The 15,149-nt window shown below is 44.5% G+C and overlaps 1 protein-coding gene and 1 long non-coding RNA gene across 6 annotated transcripts in view; one reads left to right on the forward strand and one right to left on the reverse strand.

Annotated features, from left to right (window-relative positions):
* On the reverse strand, positions 2,744-10,332 carry LOC100523888. Of its 2 annotated transcripts, none has more exons than XR_002341553.1 (2): positions 10,088-10,332; positions 2,744-3,094 (listed from the first exon to the last, which is right to left on the reverse strand). It is a non-coding gene; the product is annotated as an uncharacterized LOC100523888 (long non-coding RNA). The 2 variants fall into 2 exon arrangements; XR_002341552.1 differs by having other exon boundaries at positions 10,128-10,298.
* UEVLD (UEV and lactate/malate dehyrogenase domains) overlaps positions 10,328-15,149 on the forward strand; it is a 54,616-nt gene continuing 49,794 nt past the window's right edge. For 2 of the 4 annotated variants that reach the window (XR_002341551.1, XM_013994493.2), the window contains exon 1: positions 10,328-10,485. Coding sequence is in view for 1 of the 4 variants with exons in the window: in XM_013994493.2 (XP_013849947.2) it covers positions 10,444-10,485 (42 nt within the window). In the remaining 3 variants the exon portion in view is untranslated. The remainder of the gene's footprint in view (positions 10,486-15,149) is intronic. The other 2 variants (XM_021083262.1, XM_021083261.1) reach the window with 2 other exon arrangements.

Here is a 15,149-nt window from a genome sequence, read left to right on the forward strand (position 1 = left end):
GTGTAAGAGTTCACGAAAGGCAGAGGAGGAGTTCCCGTTGTGGTGCAGCGGAAATGAACCCGACTAGTATCCATGAGGATGCTGATTCCATCCCTGGCCTCACTCAGTAGGTCAAGGATCCAGTTGGCCGTGAGCTGTGATGTAGGTTCCAGAGGCGGCTCGGATCCCAAGTTGCTGTGGCTGTTGTGGTCTAGGCTGGCAGCTGCAGCTCTCATTTGACCCCTAGCCTGGGAACTTGCATATGCTACAGGGGCAGCCCTAAAGGAAACAAACAAACCAAAAGAGAGAGAGAGGCAGAGGAAAGACAAACATCCAAGTTCTAACAGGAGAGAGGAAAGAGACATTTGCCACCAGAACTGTTTTACAGACCAGTGTTTACTTGACGAGGGACAGTTGAGTGTGGGTGCTGGTGTGGGCCTATTTAAGAAGTGGTGTTGAAGGCACGAGACGAGGTCACTCCCATCAGACAGCTTTGACTCCAGGCCTGAAATAGCTTTACCTCTATACTTTAGTTTCTTTGAAAGACATAGAAGAACTTAAAGAGAGTAAAGATTCTTAGGATAAAAGATGTATAAAACATCACGTCACAGAGGAAACCGACCACTCTAGATAGCTAGGTAGTGTATAACAACAGAGGTAAGTAGCCTCACAGTAACTTTTAATAAGGAAGAGAGTATTTGCTTTTCTTTATTGAAAGTTACTGTGAGTTTTGTGATGCTTCGTTCATTTATCCCAGGAAATAGATTTCAAAGTAGGAATAGAGAACAAAGATGAGGCACACTTACCCCTCCGGGGGGATACTTATATCCCTTCCACATTGTTCCTGCAATGAGAAGCATCCATAAGACAACGATCATTGTGGGGCTTCTTGCTCAGCTGGTGGGGTGTGCAAGGGAAAAGAGGCCGTTCTGAAAGCGTGGCGTTCTATTCCCCAAGTCCTGGAACCTGGGCTGTCTTCACTCAAGACCAGATGGTGGATGGCCCAGCATGATATCTCCTGGCTGAGGAGCTCCGGGTCTAGTCTGATCTGAAATGGCTCACCATGGCTAGAGATCAGACACCAATTGTGACATCAGCTGTGACCTCGGAGACCAGTCAGAGTGAGTAGCTATGAAACAGTTGGCCAGGATGTCAGGTATGTAGGGGCTAAAGTACCCTTCTCAGAAAGGTCTCTCTTTGATGGCTTTGTGTGGTTAGTACCTAGCTGTTGTCATATCATTTTTTTTTTTTTTAACAGCTGCATCTGTGGCATATGGAAGCTCCCGGGCTAGGGGTCAAATCAGAGCCGCAGCTGCCAGTCTATGTATGCCACAGCTGGGTACTTAACCCACTGAGCCAGGGATCGAATCTTAATCCTTATGGATACCAGTTGGGTTCTTAATCCACTGAGCCACAATGGGAACTCCCTGGTGTCATATCTTTATTAATGCATCACCTGCCAAAATTTTGACTACTTGCTTTATGAAATCAGCAAGCAGAAAACATTGCTCTGTACAAAACGAAACACATCCTGGGTTAACCGGAGGAGTGACTGGATATGTATACTATGAGCAATGACTTAAATATTATTAGGATAGTCAAAGAAGAAAAATCTTGCACTTTGCCAACTGGCACAGTTAAATGCTCATCATGCAGGGGAAGCTTCCAACTTTGCTGAGAAGGGAAGAGAAGGAAGATGGGCTGTTATGCTTATTTCACAGCTGAAGAAACCAAGGCACAAAATAGTTTCAGTGGTTTGGTCAGCATCACACTGTGGCAGTGGCTTAAGGTAAACCAGAGCCCAGTGCCCCCCTCCACATCCCCGCCCCACAGAGGTCTGACTGTTGGGCCAATAACAATAGAACTTCCAGAGCAGATGGAGGGAAAAAGAACCTCCATCATGCTTCATTCCTCTTATCCCTGGGCCGGGGACTTGATAGCCCTGCCTTCTGGAGAAGCTTCCAAGAAAACCTGTAATCAGCATACAAGTGAGAGTCTCAGAGTTAAATTTCTTTAACAATGGGAACCTCTCTGAGAAAACTGGCCTAAAAGACATGGGGTGGGATTCAAGAAAACCAGGAGATTTTTTTTTTTTTGCTAAAAAGACACTGCTACCAATGTCTCCTCTTGGCAGGCTAGTTTAGTGGAATGAGTGCAAAAGATCTATGCTTGCACCCCAGCTTCACAAATGGGTTGGTTTGTGTGGCCTTGGGTAAATAGTTGAGGTCATTGAGGTCACTCTTTGTTGACGGGTTCATTATTTTGCCTAGTTGTTAAATGAGCATTTATTAAATGCTAATTGTCAAACTTTGCATTAAATGCTTTACACAAATGTAATCCTCACAAAACCAGAGCATATTGGAATATCTCCATTATATAGATGAAGAAACTGAGGTGTAGAAAGATTCTCTCCCAAGGTTACATGGCTAGAAAGTTGCAAAGTTAGGACTTGAGCTCAGATTTATGTTAACTCCAATTTTAGAATCTGCTGAAGGGCGCATTAAAGGTCCTGGAGTTCCCGTTGTGGCTCAGTGGTTAACAAATCCAACTAGGAACCATGAATTGCGGGTTAGATCCCTGGCCTTGCTCAGTGGGTTGAGGATCCGGCATTGTCGTGAGCTGTAGTGTAGGTCACAGACGTGGTTTGGATCCTGCGTTGCTGTGGCTCTGGTGCAGGCTGGTGGCTACAGCTCTGATTAGACCCCTAGCCTGGGAACCTCCATATGCCTCAGGTGCAGCCCTAGAAAAGGCAAAAAGACAAAAAAAAAGTGCTGGTCCCATTTATTATAGAGTTTGCACAGAAAACTAAGTTTATAGATGAAACAATGTTTGAAAAGAATAACCATGAGGTATGGTTATTAACAAAGCTTTGAACCTTGGCCTGCTGTCACAGTGCTCCCCAAATTCTTTCCCTTTCCACAGTTTATTTTCCAGAGGAATGTAAACTTTCCACTGAGATTGCAGGGTGCCACCAAGTTCTCTTGAATGGGAGGAAGCCAGCCCAGCAGAACGTCACGCCCACTCACAGTTGCAGTTCTTCATCCAAAGTCTGGCTCCTCGGGTGTGCTTTGCTTTCCTGAACAGCCCACCTCTCTTTCCACTTCAGAGTTGGAGGCTGAGACAGAAAGAAATTTAAAGGCAGAGCTGGCCTGATGGGTTGGCCCAGGAGGTAAATGCCTCTATATGTGACTGAAAGTGCTGCCGAAGCTCCCACCAGTGTCCACATTCCCTTTCCTCCCAGCAACCACTGATCCACTTAGCCTGAAATCTGGAAGTCAGGCACCGTCTCCAGCAGACCCCTTATAAATTCCATAGTGCTTTGAAATAAGTGATGTTTTGTACCCAAGTGGAGGGGAAAAGCCTTCTCATCCCAATGGGATGAGAAGCCTGGGAAACTAAACTTGGTTCCCACCACATCCTGATCTCTAAGTAGTAGTGAGATCTTAATTATCTTTCCTGTTGGGTCAGATACCCCAGCTGGAGAGTAGTCAGAGCCAGAACTGACTACCAGGGATTAAGAGGCAGGGTCATCACTTACCATGAACTCTGGAAACGTGCCCATGTAACAGGCAAATCCAACAAAGAGCATCCAGCCGAGCACAATCATGATACCAAGTAAAACAATTTCTAAGACACAATTGCACAGTGAAAGCCTAGTCACCAGTATCTTGGCAAAGGAGTACGCTTGGCAACCCTCAGTTGGTAGAGGTCTCTCATGTCCGTTCCAGTCCTTAGCTCCTAAGGATCTGCAACTCCCTTGTGGAGAAGCTGGAGTCTAGTGAGGCATTGTGACATCACAGACCATACGGCCCAGACTCCACAACACGACAGAGAGACAACCCCCAGACTGGTAGCTGGGCAGTGAACTAAGCTCTTTGTGTGTGTTATCTTGTAGCAACAATATGCGGTAGGTACTATTATTTATCCCATTTTACTAATGAGAAAACTGAGGCTTACAGAGCCTAAGGGACCTGCTCTAGGTGACACAGCTGAGCTGCGGATCAGGGCTTCGTTGCCTGTTAGGAAGTTGGGCTCTTTAGACTAGAAACTGGGATTGGGAAAGGTGTGTGCCTAGGTCTATGACAGCTGTGAATGGACAAACTGAATTCTAAGGAAATGAAATCTCTATTTCTGTCCCACATCCCCTCCCCTCCGATCTCAAGGACACTCTCACCATCATTTCACCGATTTTGAACTCCTTTGGTCAGTTCCTGTCCACCGGTTCTCTTTTCTCGCTCTTCAAGAAGCCACAAGTGTCTTTTTTTTTTTTTTTTCTTTTTGCTATTTCTTTGGGCCGTTCCCGTGGCATATGGAGGTTCCCAGGCTAAGGGTCGAATCGGAGCCGTAGCCACCAGCCTACACCAGAGCCATAGCAACGAGAGATCCGAGCCGCGTCTGCAACCTACGCCACAGCTCACGGCAACGCCAGATCCTCAACCCACTGAGCAAGGCCAGGGATCGAACCCGAAACCTCACGGTTTCTAGTCGGATTCGTTAACCACTGCATCACGATGGAAACTCCAAGCCACAAGTATCCTTGTCCTCTCCTCTCAAAAACCTCCAACTGATGCTGGGGCTCCCTTCCTAACTGTCCTGTTTCTTAATTTCCTTTTATGACCAGACTTCCTAACAAGTGGTCCACACCCAAAGCCTTTTTTCCAATCCACACCTTTCTCCCATGCACCACATTCTGACTTCTGCCTTCACTCTACTACTTCGATGCTCTCTTAGAGGTTACCAAAGATCTTTTTGGTCAGGTTTAATGACCTCATCTTGATCCCTTTCATCTCCTTGCACTGACATGGTGGAATCCTCCCTCCACCTGAGTTCTTCCTACATACCCATCTACCTATTATTTTTATATCCCTTTTATTTCCATTATTATTACTACTATTTTTTTTTTTTTTTTAGGGCTGTACCCATGGCATATGGAAGTTCCCAGGTGAGGGATCAAATTGGAGCTGCCGCTGCCGGTCGACACCATAGCAGTGCCAGATCCAAGCAGCATCTGCGACTCATGCCTCAGCTTGCAACGCCAGATCCTCAACCTACTGAGAGAGGCCAAGGATCGAACCAGGATCCTCATGGATACTAGCCAGGATCTTAATCTGCTGAGCCACAAGGGGAACTCATTATTTTTAAATTATGGAAATAGTAGGTGCTCACTGTAAAACCTAGTAAATCCAAAAATTTATAAAGAAAAATGTAATACCCTTCCCAATTTTCTCAGCCCCATGATGTAACCAATTTTACCAGCCTAGTGTGTTTTCTTCTGCCAAAGACTTCTCCACAAGCTTGCTAACATCACTAAACATATAGAGGGATATAGAGGGTTTTTTTCAGTGTTGTTTTATTAAAGGTGGTCATACTCCATATGCTACCATATATAACTTGCTTTTCTCCTATAATCACTCATCATGGACATCTTCCTGGGTCAACTGATAAAAAAATCTAAACACATGCCTTTTTTTGTTTCTAATATGTTTTATTGAGGTAGAAATTACATATGATAAAGCACACTCAATTTTTAGTGTACAGTGGATGCATTTTTTTTCTTAAAAAAGTGTCCCTCTTGCAACTACCACCACGATCAGGATAGAAAAAGTTGTGATAATCTCAAAGTTCCCTGTGCCCCTTTATAGTTGATCCCCAACCCCGAATCCCTTGGCCTCTGGCAACCACTGATCTGCTTTTGCATTTTCCAGAACTTAATATAAATGGAATCAGAAGCTTCTTTCACTTAGCATCAATGCTTCTGTGATTCACTCACATTGTACAATAGTTTTGTTTTACTGAATATTATTCCATTGTATGGATGAATCAATTGATCAATTTACCTGTCAAAGAACATTAGGGTTGTTCCTAGTTTGGGGTTATTTTGAATAGAAACGTTATAAATATTTGTGTGAGGGTTTTTTTAAAGGGAACATAAATTTTAATTTTTCTAGGGTAAATCCCAAGAGGGGCATTGCTGGATCACATAGAAAGTGCCTGTTTAAAAATTTCTCTATCACTGGAGTTCCCGTCGTGGTATAGTGGTTAACAAATCCGACTAGGAACCATGAGGTTGCGGGTTCAGTCCCTGCCCTTGCTCAGTGGGTTAACGATCTGGCATTGCCATGAGCTGTGGCGTAGGTTGCAGACGCGGCTCGGATCCCACGTTGCTGTGGCTGTGGTGTAGGCCGGTGGCTACAGCTCCAATTGGACCCCTAGCCTGGGAACCTCCATATGCAGCGGGAGTGGCCCAAGAAATAGCAAAAAGACAAAAAAAAAAAAAAATTTCTCTATCACTAATTTTCAGCAATTTTATTTTGAGGTGGCTTTGTGTAATTTTCTGTATGTTTCTTCTGTCGAGGTTTGGTGAACTTCTTGAATCTGTGTTTATGGTTTTCATCAAATTGGAAAAATGGTTGGCTACTGTTTCTTCAAATATTTTTCTGTCCCCTCCTTTCCCTTTCCATGACCTCCATTATGTACGTACTAGACCAGGAATCTGTATGATAACGTCCCACGGCTTGCTGGTACTCCGTTTTTTTTTTCTTTTTGTATTTCATTTTCAACAGTTTCCATTGCTGTCTCTTTCAAGTTCACTCTTCTTTCCCCCTGATCTTCTAATCTTCTGTTAATCCCATACAGTGTATTTTTAATTTGACGTTGTATTTTTCACCTCTAGAAGTTCAGTTTCTTTCTTGCTTGCTTGCTGCTTTTTAGGGCCAAACCCGTGGGCTATGGACGTTCCTAGGCTAGGGGTTGGATCTGAGCTATCTGAGCTATGTCCATTCCAGCGACGGAACCCACATCCACACAGATACTAGTTGGATTCGCTTCAGCTGCACCACAACGGGAACTCCTCAATTTCTTTTTTTAATTCTTTCATTTTTCTCCACACCATGTTCATGTTATCCTTGACATCCTTAAGCCTATTTATGAGATTGATACCAAAGATTTTAAGAATCCTGTTGCAAATCTATCATCTCTGTCATTTCTGGGTGTGTTGTACTTGAGCCACTGCAGTGGCAATGCCAGATCCTTAACCCACTGAACCACAAGAGAACTCCTGTTAACATATATATATATATATTTTTTTAAATTTAATTTTATTTTTTGTCTTTTTGCCTTTTCTTGAGCCACTCCCGCGGCATAAGGAGGTTCCTGAGCTAGGGGTCTAATCGGAGCTGCAGCCACCGGCCTACGCCAGAGCCACAGTAACGGGGGACCCGAGCTGCATCTTCGACCCACACCACAAATCATGGCAATGCCAGATCCCCGACCCACTGAGCGAGGCCAGAGATGGAACCCGAAACCTAGTTGGATTCGTTAACCACTGCACCACGATGGGAACTCCTATATATGTTTGTTTTTTTTTTTTGAAAAGCTTGAAACTCAGGTCTGAGAACCAGAACTGTACCTACATCATCTTCTCCTTATGGCTTAGGTCACCTTACACTTTCATTCACTCAGTAAACTTTCTATTGAAGGCTTATTTTTTATCTGCTTTACCGAACATTAGAAGAAAGAAGACATGCATCAATTCAAGCATCCTAGGCTTTGGGAACATAGAGATAATTGAGATTTGATCACTATCTGACAGGGCTTCAGCTAGAGGGGACAGAAAGAGGGATGCAGATGGAGGTAGACAGGTACAGCAGGACCATAAAAAATACCCCATTCATGGGGTTCCCATCCTAGCTCAGCAGTTAACCAACCCGACTAGGATCCATGAGGATGCAGGTTCGATCCCTGGCCTCGATCAGTGGGTTAAGGACTCGGCATTGCCATGAGCTGTGGTGTAGGTTGCAGACACGGCTCCAATCCCACGTTGCTGTGGCTGTGGTGTAGGTCGGTGGCTGTAGCTCCAATGTGACCCCTAGCCTGGGAACTTCCACATGCCATGGGTGTGACTCTAAAAAAAAAAAAAACAAAACCCAGTCAGGCACTAAGGCAGGAAGCAAGCAAGACACACATGCTTGGGGAAGAGTGAATGTTTCAGCCTGGTTAGTTGATAGGATCTAAAAGCACCAGTTACAGGAGATGAGGGTGGGTCCTACTGGCAGTCAGCCAATGTTTCTGCGGCATAGTCTTCCTCTGATGATCAAGCACATATAGGTACAGAATTCCAGTTTCCTAGAGCTTATTAATCACAAAATTTCAACACAATTTCACACCGAGTGAGAGGCAGCACAATGCGCAGAACATTAGGAACATGGTCTCTGACATCACCTTCTGCAAACATTTGAGTCTTTGTTTCCCTATCTGTAAAATAGGGCCGATTATACCAGATAGCCTCTATTTTAAAGTGTACCCTTTTTACATTCACGCTCTTTTCAAATAGCTATAAATGTTAAAATCGATGTGTACATATACATATTTAATTTTGAAAGCTTTTCTCCCTCAAAACAAGTAATACATCTCTTATTTGACAGGATCAGAGAAACAAGGACATAAGCAATACTTCACTAACCCTCAGCTTGCTCATCAGTAAACCTCAGATAATGATAATAATTCCATCTAAGTCATAGGGTTTTGTAAAAATTAACTGCAATAAAGCACATAACAATGTACCTTCTACATAGGAAAAGACAGCTACACACACACACAAATGCACATGCAGGCATGAAGTCTCTCATACACACACATACACACACACCACACACACACACGGGCATGAAGTCTTCATAGTGCCTGTAATTCATTCACAGTGATTAAACCAGAAGAGAATTGGTGGCTCGGATGAAACGTCTCTCCCACAAAAGGTTCTTCATAAAAGATTGAAGACATTTGCTCGGGCCTTACTCTAACTTGATAGCTTGTTCTTGATTAATGGATTTCAGACAGGATCTGTTAGATCTTAGAATCCCTGGACGTTCCATGGTTTCTGAGGTTTGTTGGATCTGGCTGAGGTGCTCTTAACAGGCCTCTTATCCTTCAAGCTTCTCGTCTCCTACCTGGTCTCCCAGCTTTGACTCTTGCCCCACCACACACACCGCAGTCTCTTCACAACACAGTAGTCAGACTTAGTCTTTTATAACTCAGTCAGATTGTGTCACTCCTCTGTTTAAAACCCTCCAGTGGCTTCCTCTTCTCTCAGGGCAAAAGCCTGAGAGAGAAAAAAAAGCAGCCTCTGACATCTGGAAACTGGACTGAGCCAGCTAGGTCTTAGGCTTGTTAGAAGCTGACCTGACCCTCACAGCCTGGCTCCTGTTGTCTCCTGCTGGATATAAACAATCTCTCAGAACACCAACATCAGGAAGGGTCACTCAGACCATGACAAAAATGAGACAAAACAAGGCCCCCAATGTCCTCTCTTGCTTTTTGCTGAAGGTGGTATTTATGGTGAGGGCTTCTGCCATTTCGGCCAGTTACTCAGTTCTCCTGGGTCTTTCCCAAGTATACAGTGTTATGAACTTTTGTTTAATTTTCTCTTGTTATTACCTCCTGTCAATTCCACTCTTAGATCAGCCAGAAGAACCCAGAAGAGTAGAGGAAAATTTCTTCCTCCCCAACAATATCTAGCAAATAGCCAAGGCTCAACAAAAGTTTGCTGAATTAGTAAGTGCTCCTTCCAGCCTTTCACTTTCTTCTCCTAATGGAGTCACAGCATTCCTATCTCTGGCTCTTCCTATAACTATAATCACCCTCCATCCCACCCAACCTCTCAGACAGTTAAAATAGCCAGCCCCTGGGGACTTTGTAGGCACACTGGCTCAAGCCAGGGATGCAAAGCAGGTAAGTAACTGACTCAAGGAGACCAAAGAAAGCCAGCAAATTGCATCTTTTTGTTTTTTCCTTCTCCAGACGACCTTATCCACCAATTTACTTTCTTTTGTTTTCAAACTCTTTTTGACAGCTGACTTTTTCCTCTGTCTGCCACCAACCTGGTTATGCTCCGCTCCCCCCTCCCCCGCAAAAGGCAACCCCTCCTGGCAATGCTGCATCACCCTCACTCAGCTGTCTTATCTCCCAGTTCTGACAAGACTCCTGCTGCCTCCGTCTTCCTTTCTAGCCCCCCGAAATTTTGCTTTTTAAGTTCCATTACCTCTTCCTTCCTAAATCCAACCACAATTTGGGGTCTTGATCTTTCTCCCTACTGCGCTGTATTTAACATCACCTTTTCGAAACTCTCCGAGAACAGTGCCAATAACTTCTACCTCCTTTCGTGCTCCTCCTTGGACTTCCTATTCCTCTCTTCACAGATGTCCCCAAGTTTCCTTTCCAGCAAGCTGGGTCGTGGTCCTCTCGGCGCTCACGCGTTTCTGACGGCGATCAGGGTGGAGCGGTGGTCAGACTCCAGGCGGAGCCTGGGCGAGCCTGGAGCATTGGACACAAGTGGACTTTCGAGTCTGGGAAGGGGCGGGGCCTTGGACCGGTCGGGAAGTTTGGTCCTCGGCGGCCGCCGTCCAGGGAAGGTGTGTAAGGAGATCGGGTGCTGGGGTGGCAGAACCGTCCTTGCGGTCCCGGCTGGACATGGAATTCGACAGCGAGGGTCTGAGACGACTACTTGGCAAGGTGCGGGCAGCTAGCCGGGCAGCGTCTGGGACCTCGGGGTCTGGGGTTGTTTCCACCCCTGGTCGCACCGCCTCCTCGCGGAGTTTGCTCGGCTTGTCACGGGGCGTAGAGCGGGGGTGGGCTGGTCTGGAACCGACGGCGGGGAATGGGCCCAAGGAGGCGGCGGGCCTCTCCCTCCCAAGGCCCGGCCTCTGGCTCCACCGGCAACTTCGAGATCCCCCCCGACCCCACCCTATCACTTGCTGTGCGGCGTTCTCACGCCACCAGCTTCTCTGCGTCTCAAACAGATTCCGGCTCTGCCCTGTTCCTTTTACCACGCCCTTCTGTTTGCTGAAATGGGCTGCCCCACCTTTTAAGACTCAACTCAGTTATTATTCAGTCCTTCCTCTACTTCCTTTCAGAAGTATAGATGATCACTTTGTGGAGTAACTGTTCGTTTGCAAATCTTGCTGGGGAGGTGGGGTAGGTGGGCGGGGGTGAACTTTTTGATGGCCGAGACCGTGCTGTAGTATTCCCTTCACTTAGCCCTGCGCCCGACTACGATGGTGGTGCTGAGTAACTGCAGTGAATGAAAGCTCTGTGTAGATTTAGGAATGAAGACAGGGCTTGAAGGCCCGGAAGAGATCCTCTTAACATTGAAATGTTGAGTGGGAGGGCCATTTTCCCTGTTAGATCAGGCTTTTAGTCCAGGCTCCCTGATTCCCCACCAGTGTACAGTCTGAGGTAACCACCTTTTTTTGCCTCCAGTTTCTTAGTTTAAATGGTTCATAATGCATTTTAAGACTTAGCCATGTGGAAACATTTATGCCATTTTTGTTGGGTTTGCTTATGTCTTTTTTTTTCCTTCCTTCCATCTTTCTTTCGTTCTTTCCTTTCCTTTCCTTTTTTCTTTCTTTCTTTCCTTTTCTTTTTTGCTTTTTTTAAGGGTATGGAAGTTCCCAGGCCAGGGATTGAATCTGAGCTGCAGTTGTGATCTACCCTCTGTGGCTACGCAGGATCCTTCAATCCACTGTGCCAGAAGGGGAGTGCATTTTTTTTAAGACATAAAATAGTTCTTTTTTTTTTCTCCAGATGTCAAAAAGGCAAATCACATATTTGACTGGTAGTGACATTTGTGTTTTCAAGCCCTAAGGAAGAGTGCTTTTGCCCTCTCTTGATAAACTTTTATAACAGTTTTACAGTTAAATCAGTTCTGGTATATATGCAGCCATTAATCACACACTCTCACAGGGTGTTAAGGATGTAGAAGACAGTTTATAACATCAAGAAGAAAACACAACAGAAATTGTTTGGTTCACAATAAATGTGTATTCCAGGTGACGGCAGTGCTGCCTTTTGTACCTTTCTGTAGTGTTTAGAGTTCAGATCATTTCATTCACTTCTGTTTACACTGAATCAGGGACACTGAATCTGGGACTCATTATTACCCTGCTATAATCCGCACTGATCCATTCTTAGTTTTTTGTTTTTTGTTTTTTGGAGCCACACCCGCAGCATATGAAAGTTCCCAGACTAGGGTCCGAGCCGTGTCTGTGACCTACACCACAGCTCATGACAGTGCTGGATCCTTAACCCACTGAGAGAGGCCAGGGATCGAACCCGAGTCCTTATGGATCCTAGTTGGGTTCGTTATCACTTAGCCACGACGGGAACCCCTCGATTCTTAGTTTTGATGCTCAGTCCTGTGGATCATAATTGTTTTCTGTATCCACTCATAGGCATCTGCCTCTTGTTGTTAACTCCCATCCAGTTAGCCTACATTTATTGAAGGCATACCCTGTACTAAGTGCTGTGGGGAAATACAAAGATGAGTAAGAGATGATTCCAGTCTTCAGGTTGATAATAATCATATGCTTTTTCTTCTGCCAAATTCTTTCCCATCTTAAAATGACCTTCCTCCTTCCCTTTAATTTTCTTTACCATTTGAGGCTCTAATGTGAATTGTAGACAGCTCTTTGCAGAAGCCTTTCTGTAACTTAGATTTGCATTGTGTCATTGTATCATTTCCTGTCTGTACTTACTTTTGTATACATATTTTGTTTAATATCTCAATTTTACATATCTTAATCCCAAGATCGTCATACATTTTTATTGATGTTGTCAGGGAGTAGAGCTATATCTAGGTTTTTTTTTTTTTTTTTTTTTTTGCTTTTTAGGGCTGTATGCATGGCATGTAGAAGTTCTCAGGTTAGGAGTTGAATTGGAGCTACAGCTGCCAGTCTACACCATAGCCACAGTAATGCGGGATCCGAGCTTCGTTTTCTACCTACACCACAGCTCACAGCAACACTGGATCCCTGACTCACTGAGCGAGGCCAGGGATCAAACCCTCATCCTCATGGATACTAATCAAATTGTTTCTGCTGTGCCACAATGTGAACTCTGAGTTATATCTGTTTTGCACATGAAAAACTTAAGGCACCAAGAGGAAACAGGATCTGTTAGCAGTTATTCTTTATTTTCTCCCAATCTCCTGCAGCCTAGACACTAATCTCCTTTTTGTTTCTATGGATTTGCCCATTTGGGGTATTTTATTTTTTAATTTTTGTTACTATTATTTTTTTGTCTTTTTAGGGCCGCATCTGCAGCATGTGGAGGTTCCCAGGCTAGGGGTCGAGTCAGAGCTGTAGCTGCTGGTCTACACCAGAGCCATAGCAATGTGGGATCAGAGCCACGTCTGTGACTTACACCACAGCTCAGGGCAACGCCAGATCCTTAACCCACTGAGCAAGGCCAGGGATTGAACCTGCATGCTCATGGATGCTAGCCGGGTTTGCTAACTGCTGAACCATGACGGGAACTCCCATTTGGGGTATTTTATATACAAATCATACAATATGTGGCTTTTAGTCTTTGTTTTCTTTCATTTAGCATAATGTTTTCAAGCTTTATCCAAGTTGTACTTTATATCATTTCTTTATTCTAAATGGCTGAATAGTCCATTTCATGGATATGTTACACTTTATTCATTAGTTGATGGACATTTGAATTGTTTTCACTTTTTGGCTATTATTAATAATGCTGCTATGAACAGTCATGCACAAGTTTTTGTGTGGACATGTTCTCATTTTTCTCGGGTATGTATCAGAGTGGAATTTTCTGGGTCATGTGGTAACTCTGTCTTTAATATTTTGAAGAACTGACAGACTTCCAAAGCAGCTGTGTCTTTTTACCACCAGCAGTGGTATATGTATATGAAGGTTCTGATTTTTTTTCTTTTTTGTCCTTTTGCCTTTTCTAGGGCCGCTCCTGCGGCATATGGAGGTTCCGAGGCTAAGGGTCCAACTGAAGCTACAGCCACTGGCCTACACCACAGCCACAGCAATGCCAGATCCCAGCCATGTCTGCAACCTACACCACAGCTCACAGCAACGCCAGATCCTTAACCCATTGAGCAAGGCCAGGCGTGGAACCCGAAACCTCATGGTTCCTAGTTGGATTCGTTAACCACTGAGCCACGATGGGAACTCCATGAGGGTTCTGATTTCTCCACGTCCTCTTCTACGTTTGTCATCCTCTGTCTTTTTTCTTTTCTAAAAAATATTTTGGTGGCAGCCATGGCATGTGGAAGTTCCCGGGCCAGGGATCAAACTTGGCACTGTAGTTGCCGCCTGCTCACAGCTGTGGCAGTGCTAGATCCTTAACCCACTGTGCCACATGGGAACTGTCATGTGCAACATGTGGAGGTTTCTAGGGTAGGGGTGAAATCACAGTCACAGCCACAGCCACAGCAACACCAGATCCAAGCTGAGTTTGCAGTATACACCACAGCTTGAGCAATGGGGATTGTTAACCCACTAAGCAAGGCCAGGGATCGAACCTGTGTCCTTATGGATACTAATCAGGTTCCTTACTGCTGAACCACAACTGGAACTCCTATCTTTTTTATGATAGCCTTCTTTTGATTATAGTATGGATCCTCCGACTTGTTTTGCTCTTTTCAAAGATTGTTTTAGCTGCATTCCTTGAATTTTCAGATCAGTTTTGTAAACTTTTGCACATGAGCCAAAAAGTCAGCTTAGATTTTGATAGGGATTTTTTTTTTTTTTCTTTTTAGGGCCGCACCCACAGCATATGGAGGTTCCCAGGCTAGGAGTCAAATCGGAGCTGCTAGCTGCCAGCCACAGCCACAGCCACAGCAGTGCTGGATCCAAGTGTGTCTGTGACCTACACCACAGCTCATGGCAACGCCAGATCCTTAACCCACTGAGAAAGGCCAGGGATCGAATTTGCATCCTCATGGATCCTAGTCGGGTTCGTTAACTGCTGAGCCACGAAGGGAACTCCTGAGTTGATTGTTGAATCATTTGGGAAGTTTGTCATCTTAGTGTTAAATCTTCTGATCTATCCACAAGGGATGTCTTTCTGTTTATTTAGATCTACTTTAATTTCTTCCAACAGTATTTTGTAGTTTTTAGAGTCTAAGTTTTGCATTGTTGTTAAATTTATTCCTAAGTATTTTATTCTTTTTGATGTTATTGTAAATGTAATTGTTTTCTCAATTTCATTTTCAGAATGGTAAGGGACTCTTAACATACTTAAAAAAATTTTAATCCCCTTCACAAGTCTAGGAGATCAGTTTAATTTCTCTATCCAAATGAGGAAATAAGTTCAAAGAAGTTAAATGATTTTGTCCACAGGGCGACCAAGGTAGTATTTCTGAG

The sequence above is a fragment of the Sus scrofa genome, chromosome 2 (assembly GCF_000003025.6).
Source record: "Sus scrofa isolate TJ Tabasco breed Duroc chromosome 2, Sscrofa11.1, whole genome shotgun sequence".
NCBI lineage: Eukaryota > Metazoa > Chordata > Mammalia > Artiodactyla > Suidae > Sus > Sus scrofa.